Source organism: Poecilia reticulata, linkage group LG20 (genome assembly GCF_000633615.1).
Source record: "Poecilia reticulata strain Guanapo linkage group LG20, Guppy_female_1.0+MT, whole genome shotgun sequence".
NCBI classification, from domain to species: Eukaryota; Metazoa; Chordata; class Actinopteri; order Cyprinodontiformes; family Poeciliidae; genus Poecilia; species Poecilia reticulata.
In genome coordinates, this window is record NC_024350.1 from 686686 (window position 1) to 695408 (window position 8723).

Sequence of the window (8723 nt, forward strand, 5' to 3'; positions counted from 1 at the left end):
TACAGAACAAAGTATTCAATGAGAATATTTCATTCATTCAGATCTAGGATGTGTTATTTGAGTGTTCCCTTTATTTTTTTGAGCAGTGTACATGTTTGGCCTGAGAAAGTTACCAGACTAAGTTATTTTTAGTAAACTGGATTTGAATATATTTGTTACTGGAGCAATGCTTCAGCTCAACCTAAGTTGCAACATTAGGCATGAGGCATTATGACTTGTGCCTCAGATGTGCCATCTTCGACTAATCGAAGATGGTTCGATTAGTCTTTCGCCCCTATACCCAGGTCGGACGACCGATTTGCACGTCAGGACCGCTACGGGCCTCCCACTAGACATGCCCCCCCCCCCCCCCCCCCCATTCCCTGAGTAAAAAAAGCAACTCACTGAGTAACGTTCACTGACAGCAAGTCAGATTAAAAATTATACACAAATCAACAGAAATATTACTTTTGTACAATAAAATGTCAGCAAATGCTCATTTACAGTTGTAAACTGCACATGGCAACAATATTTGTTGCTATAGGGTGTTTATATTTTTGTTCAGTATAAGTAAGTTGAACTACTATTATGTTTTGTTTACATGTACTTGTTCAGTGTACTTAGGAGTTTGTTGTATAAACTTAATTGTTTCAAGTTAAATTAACTTAGTTTAGTGAAGTTGATTCAACTTAGAAATGGCAAGTAAATTATCCTCTTCTTAACTCAACTACATCAAGTTAGTCCAACTTACATTAACAATACAGTTTACTTAGCAGAATCTAGGAAACCGATTGCCTTAAACAAATTAACCACAAAAAAGATTTCAAGTTCACAAGATTCAATGTTTTATTTTAACAAAATGTAATGTACTTAGCATAACCTAAGAGTCAATAACCCCACAGGAACCTGGATAAAGTCTACCATGGCATCTGAAGCCTGTGGATAATAAGAAAAGTACAAATTAACAAAAAGAATGAGGTGAAAGTTAAGATTTTCTTGTGTACAACCTCTGACAAACAGAATAGCAGTGTGGAACTCTTTCCTCGAGAGAAACTGAAAGACATCACAGCATAGCCGTCCTCATGGCAACGTCATTGGTCTAGAAGTAGGGAGAACAATGAAAGTAAGCACAAGCTTATTCTGAAGAAACTGAATCACATTTGTTTACATTAAGTGGCATAAAATAATTATTCACCCTTATTTGTTGTCTGACTGACTGATTATAATTTTGATGGTTGTATAGTTTAAGGAACAACGGCAATTTCCCAACCTGCTATCAGCTGATTATTATATTGATGCCATAGAACAGTGTTTCTCAACCTGTTTCAGCCCAGCGCCCCCCCAGCCTTCATCCAGGTCCCTCACCGCCCCCACCAAAGAATGTATAGGTTACTTTGCACTGACCATTATTTTATCATTAATATTACTATCACTATTGTAGATTTTTTTATTTTCATGCTTGTTTCTGTATTTATCATTAAAAATAATTTCCCAGAGAACAAAAAGTCATGGGAATAGAAAATATTTTCACAGGCGTCTATGAAAAATGCAACAAACATTCAAGTTAAAATCTGTAGGTCTAACAACAGCCAGTCAGAGTGGAGAATATATTCTTATTCTTTGCCATTTTCTAGTTGTTAAATATTCCACAAATGAGCAGATAAAAGTTGTACAACATGCCAGTTTAAACTTTGAACTGATATTGAAGAAATAAATATATCAAATCTAATTAAAAACATAAAAGTGATCAGTTATTTACTGTTATGGTCTGTAAGATATAGTTTCTTTCCTGTTGATAAATTTATTTTATCGTTTATTGACCATCAGTAATCTTCACTCATCACCTGCTGCGCCTCCTAATCATCATGTGTTTCACAGCATGTGTTGATTTTTTTCACTGTTCAGCGTCAGATTCTCTGTTTTTATGCTCCGTTTTATGTCCCGCTTCTCCTGTTTCAGAGTTTTGCGCTATGTGAACGTCTTTTTTTTTTTTTTAAAGCCCCCTAAGTTGCAGGGCGGTCAGGAAACGTATCGATGGGGAAAAGGCAGACTGACATAAACCTTTTAAAACAACGGAAACAATTTCTGCATTCTCATTATTGAAATTTAAAAGTGCTGTGTTGTTCTATCACCCCGGTTTCATACCGGACCACTTACAGCACCGGTGTTAATGCTATAAAATGAACGCTATAAAATGAACACTATAAAATGAACACTATAAAATGAACGCTCTCTATCGTGGTATCACCCATGGAGGGATTTCTTTATTTCTTTATTTAAATGAGTTCATTTTTCAGAGGGATACACAGTGAGGGTATTGTGATTTTAGCTACCAGTAGCAGGAGAACGGAGCTGCGCCAAGAAGCTAACAGAAGCTACAAACACTGAATAGAAGAAGAGCTGCCATCGATACAGTTGCAGCCAAGTATGATTTAATGTTACACAATACAGTTTTACCAAGTTGCTCAAAGTCTAAACTGGTGTTGTTGTGCATTTAAGGTGTAAAGTTTACCTTCGACTAAACGCCCCCCAAAGGCATCCCAGCGCCCCTTTTTGTAAAAATGTCCGCCAGCGCCGCCTGCCGTCCTCTGAACGCCCCCTGCGGGGCGGTACTGCCCATGTTGAGAACCGCTACCATAAACTGTTGCTCAATCATTATTTCAACAACTGTGTTTTTTCCTGTCTCAATCACAGAAATACCATCAACACAAATTAGTAGCCTATTCTTAACAAGCTTAACGTGACATGTTGTCATTAAGTAACTAACATTGTCTGCATCCAACAGCATTACTCTACTTAATCGGTTTGTTTAGAAAAAAACTGTAAAGGTTTTTACCTTTTAATAGTTGTGTGCCATGATTCTAACACAAGTGTCCACCTCTGCACAGCAACATGTCTCTGTAGTGTCCACTGCTGCGAGCATCTTAACAGTAATGTTGCATTTAAAGGTGCCTTGGAGAAACACATTACTACACATTAGCAACTGATTAAACCATTGTAATGATTAATCAGTTGTGCTGTGGACAAAGGCCACATATTGCTGGGTTTCAGATGACATAGCACCGACATGACCCAATGTAGATGGAGGGCCTGAAGTAAATCCAGCCCATTTATTTTGTTGATCCAGCATCAAAATGCCTAAAATCTGTGTCCTTTACGGTTGTTCAAACCGTTCTAATAGAGAGAAAGATGAACGTTATTTTCATGTTTCGAAAGTATTTGGTCACAAGGGAGTTAATTTTAAAAATTTAACTGAAAAAAGAGGACTAAAGTGGATTGACTTTCCTCCTCTTTCCAAAATAGACGGTGTGAAAACACCTAACAATGCCAGTGTTTGCAGTGACCACTTTCTAACAGGTAATGATCACATCGTTTTAATTGTATTTTCAGTATTTTTTTGGACAGTAAGATATGTTATTTTTATGCCCTAGCGTGGTTGTCCTCAGAGTGCTAATGTTGTTAGCAGCTAGCTCAGTGCCGAGACAGACAGAAAATATGTTTATTCAGAGGGACTTTAATGCTAAAAAAAAAAGGAAGAAAGCTAAATAAATTAAATATAATCTACCCAGCCATGCAGTCACAGTGAGCTGTGACTATTCCCCCACATGCCACGTGTCAGGCCACGAACCATGGGGGTTTCTGTAGATCGGAGTGAATAGTTGACCTACATTGGACCTGAATCCAGCGTCCCACAACGACTCATTAACATACAACTCCAGCATGAATTTGGGTTTATAGAAGCTAAATAAGTAATTTTTCAGGAGATCCAAGTTAGTAGAAATAACATGGGTTAGTATTTTGTTAGTGATAGCATTGTTATAATAGATTAATTACTGAAAGTAGCACAACTCACTACTCACCTAGCATAAACCAGTCAACAACCATTGAATGCTTTTTTGGATCCTTCAGAGGCTTCAATACATTCAAAACGGTGCTGCCAGGATCCTAGTGAGAGCTCGTAAATTTGATCACATCACACCTACTCTTTACAAGCTTCACTGGCTTCCTGTAACTTATAGGATTCAGTATAAAATTGCTCTCATCGCCCATCACTGTCTATATGGAACCTCACCGGATTATTGAAGGACCTCCTTATTTCACATTCAACTTCTAGATCCTTACGATCCCAAGCCTGTAATCTTCTCCACCTTCCTCGATCAACACTAAGGACTATGGGTGATGGAGCATTTGCTGTGGCTCCTCGTCTATGGAACTCTCTCCCGGACTATTTGAGAGCCCCGCAATCATTGTCCGATTTTAAAACTGGCTTGAAAACCTTTTTAGACAAGCCCACTCCACTCTTAAATGACTGTCTTTTTTTATTATTGTTTTTGATTGCTGATTTCATTTGTTTTTAGCTGCACTGTGTAGCACTTTGAGATTTGTATTAATGAAAAGTGCGTTATAAATTAAATGCTTGACCCAAACTAAATGATTGTATTCTCCAGGCTTTTGAAAACTTTCTTCTCTCTCGTCGTATAATATGAGGTCTGCAGTTATGTGGATCGCTTTGATGCAGGTAAATCCTCAAGATTATATGAGAAATCTTTTTTACCGAGATAATACCGATCGTATCATAAATATACATTTATTTTTTCGAGATGCCTTGTCTGTTTCGGCCTATTTAGGGCATTAGCGTACTAATTGTGATCAATTTTGCTTTGTTTTGAACCGGAGAAATCCACTTCCGGACCTCCATCTCCACATGGCCGAGTGAAATTAATTCTACATGAAAGTTGGCAGGCTGAGTTTATACTTAAAAACATGCTGAAGGGAGGCAGTTGAAAGGCAGGTAATTATTAGTCAGATCTCTTATCATGGACAAAAACATTAAAGACTCTCAAGTAAAAGGCACGGCAGTTTTAGTTAATGTTTGACCATGAGCCCATGCTAACATTGTGTTATTGGCACACTCCTATAGGAGCGTGCCAATGGCAGCCACTGGTGGTTTATATAAGGGGACATTTAGGACAGAAGCTATATTTTGCCTCACACATATGACTAAAGTATGGAAGCCCATTTCTGCCATGAAAGAAAAAAGACCAACAGAAAGTCATAATTATGACTTTCAAAGTCATAATTTCGACTTTGAAAGTCATAATTATGAGATTCAAAGTCATAATTTCCACTTTCAAAGTCAAAGTTATGACTTTGAAAGTCATAATTACTAAAGACTCATACACGCACTCAAATTATTAAAATTGCACAAATATACAATTAAAATGTCACACACACATAACATTTTTCTCTCACATGCACACACAAAATACAAAAATTGCACATACATTCTTAAAATACCACACATGCATGCATTTTTTTCCCTCTCGGACACACAAGACTAAAATTGTACATATACACTACTAAAATATCACACACATATACACAAAGCATACAGATAATATTCTGAATCAAAGGTCGAAAATATGTGTGCATGTGTGTGCGTGAACTAACACTAGGCTGAAATGAATGAATGAATGGGACTTGTATTTGTCTGTGTGAGAGACAAATTTTTTGTGTGAAAGTTGTCACGGAAGAGGAGGGGCATAATTTGGAGATCAGATGGCGCATGCGTTAATACCGCAGTGAAGTTAGCTTCAAGTTGGATATTAGATATTGGCGCTCCGCAAGCGGCGTTTAGCTCAAAGTTGATCCGATTTATGAACGCTAATTTCGGCCAGCCGTTCTCTACCGCTCCCTCCTCAGCCACTCGAACGTTCACTCTTGAGTGAAAGAGCCCTGGCTCTAACGCTGCTTACTCCGGCTCTAATGCCTTACTCCAAGAGCCGGAGTAAGCTGCGTTAGAGCTTCTCCTGCTCTAATGCCGCTTACTCTGGCACAGAGGTGGAGTAAGCGGCGTTGGAGTCTGCTCTTTGTGAATCTTCCCCCATTTTTGAATGGGTGTCGTTTCACAATCCTTTCCAGGATGTGGTTATCCCGATTGCTTGTCCATTTGTTTTTCTACCACATCTTTTCCTTTCCTTCACCTCTCTACGAATATGCTTGGACACAGGAGTTCTGTGGTCAGCCAGCCTCTTTAGCAATGACGTTTGTGTCTTGCCCTCTTGTGCAATTTGTCAAAGGTCATCTTTTGGATGACTGTCAGATCAGCAGTCATCCCCATGATTGAGTAGCCTACAGAAGTGCACTGAGACGATGTAAAAGCATTTGCAAGTGTTTTGAGTTAATTAGCTGATTTGAGTGTGTCACCAGGGGTCTTCAATACTGAACCTTTTCACAGTATTCTAATTTTCTGAGATACTGAATTTGGAGTTTTTATTAGTTTTCAGTAATAATCATAAACACTTTAAAAAATAAACATTTGAAATATGTCAGTCTGTATGTAATGGATTGATATAATATACAAATTTTACATTTTGAATGGAATTACTGATTTAAATAAACTTTATTTATGATATTCCGTTTTTTTTTTTGTTTTTTTTTACCAGCACCTGTATATCTAATGTGCAAAAACCAATATATTGTGCAAAAATATATTTTTTCTACAATTTTCTTTTAAAATTGTTGTAGAAATAGTACCACTCCTTTCTATGTCTGAAATCAAGAAATGTATCCAAAAATATGACAGAAAAAAGCAAGCTTGAAACGGCTAAGAATGCAGCCAAACATTGCCATAGAGATGTTTAGAAACCTAAATTCAGACCCAAGTGCATTTCAATAGCCACCCAACTGGAAACTGGTAAGGGCAAAGTCTGTCACTCTTATTTGAGTTCCATAAAAGCTAGATTTATATAGAGCTTTTTCCAGTGAGGTGGAGGAGTTTGAGTCTAATAGTGTCTAAAAGTAGTAGCTTGAATACCCAATAGATTGACACCCTAACCAGAGGTATAAACACATTCTGCAACAAGCTCAGTCTGCCTGTAATTCAATATAATTACAAACAATGGTTGTGACTAAAGCCAAAGTTCAAAAGCACAGCTTAGACGACAGCTTTGTTTAATTTGCATATTTGGGCACTGTAGAAATGAGTATCAACACCAGCAAGCAAAAGTGATTAAAAATACTTGAAACATTTAGAACTACAAATAAACGTTATAAAATAATTTATTAAATTTAAATTTAATAGTGTAAATACTTTGTTTGAACCTCCACCAAGTAAATGTTTTGCATACTTTTAATTTAACCAAGAGATACTTATCAGAGGCAGTGGCACATGCAGGGGAAGAGATAAATCAGTAACTAAGGTTGTGTGAATCAATTCCAAACTTTAGAAAACATGACATGCTTGTGCAGTCATGATTCCATCGTGATGTGCAAGCAGAATGGAGTGGGTCTCCTCTCTGCTCTACTGCAGGCTGCTGTCAGTCAGATTGACCACCTGCATATGCTTCAGAAGTGGGAGAGGCTGGCAGCAGCTCACCGTTTGCTGTGCACCCCCCATTCTCTATATATGGAAAGGTATTCTTGAAAAACAATGGAAATGAACGACTGTAAGGTTTAGATGACATCAACAAAGCAGTCTGCAGAAATATGTTACCTTGGGTTCTGGATCTGGGACTCCAACCTCATGTCTGGTCCAAGAATATTGAAAATCAAATTTGTCCCAAGTTTGACTTTATTAATATTCTAAAAAAATAAATAAAAATATGTATATATATTTGTTTAACGAGTAAAGAGATGCTTGTCTTAAGTGGATGAACTTGGGAGGAGCTCATTATATTTAGTATCAAAATACTTTCTGATCTCTATATTGTATTTCCTCAGGCGGATCACCTGCATAATTTCATCTTCTTTCGCTTCTCTATGGGGTTTGTGGACAGCATTATTGCAAAGTGTAAGTTGAAATGTAGATTTATACACTGAACTCTCATTTATGTTAAATTAATGTTATTAAATAAAAATTTTTTAAACGTAGCAGAAAGTGTGCTCGTCTTTTTGCAGTGGCAGGGCAGATTGCGGGAGATATTGACTCCAGGTTTTTTTTGTTTTTGTTTTTTTTTAGATCTGCTTTGTTTTAAACTTGAGAACATTTCTTACCCTTTTCTGAATTTGGTCAATTGGTATTAATCTGCAGATGTGGCAACAGTGGTGGGCTATCTGGTGGTCAGCCGTCCCTTTCTCAAGCTGTCCGACCGCCGGCACCTGCACAGCACACATTCTGAGCTGCTGGAGGTCAGATCGTCGTATCTGCTTCATGTATACACACACAAGTCTTACCTTCTAATCACCTTATTGTAGTTGTAGTACAGAATGTTAGAAAATGGAAAGGTTGTCTTTAAAATGTGGTTTGACGTAGTTCAGACCTGATGATTCTGATTAATAAATTGTTGTGATGTGTCCTTCCATACCAATAGCACACAGATGTCAAACATACAGCAACTCCAAACTTTAAATATCTATTCATACTTTTTGGTTACCAGGACTACTACCAGAGTGGCAGGATGCTCTTGAGAATGTCTCAGGCCCTGGGTAGGATTGTATTGGCTGGGCGAGAGATGACCCGCCTTTCTGGGTGAGTATTGTGGGTTGATAGTTCATCTAAAAATTCTCCATGCAGGTGTTTGAAGTTAGTTAACTAATTAAGGTGCAACACCAGGAGTTTCTGATATTTCACTTTTTCCCAACTTTCTAAGTTTCTGACATGCTGAATTTTGTGGAAAAATTCCAAAAGAAAAGTCTTAAAATAGTTTAGCGTGTGTGTGCGTGTGTGTGTGTGTGTGTGTGTGTGTGTGTGTGTGTGTGTGTGTGTGTGTGTGTGTGTGTGTGTGTGTGTGTGTGTGTGCGCG

At 37.8% G+C, this 8723-nt stretch overlaps 1 protein-coding gene across 1 annotated transcript in view; it reads left to right on the forward strand.

Annotated features, from left to right (window-relative positions):
- Positions 1 to 8723, forward strand: part of abcd3a (ATP-binding cassette, sub-family D (ALD), member 3a) — a 51317-nt gene that overhangs the window by 23219 nt on the left and 19375 nt on the right. Inside the window, exons 11-13 of the mRNA XM_008438246.2 lie at positions 7702 to 7771; positions 8012 to 8109; positions 8358 to 8449. Of these exons, the coding sequence (XP_008436468.1) occupies positions 7702 to 7771; positions 8012 to 8109; positions 8358 to 8449 (260 nt within the window). The remainder of the gene's footprint in view (positions 1 to 7701; positions 7772 to 8011; positions 8110 to 8357; positions 8450 to 8723) is intronic.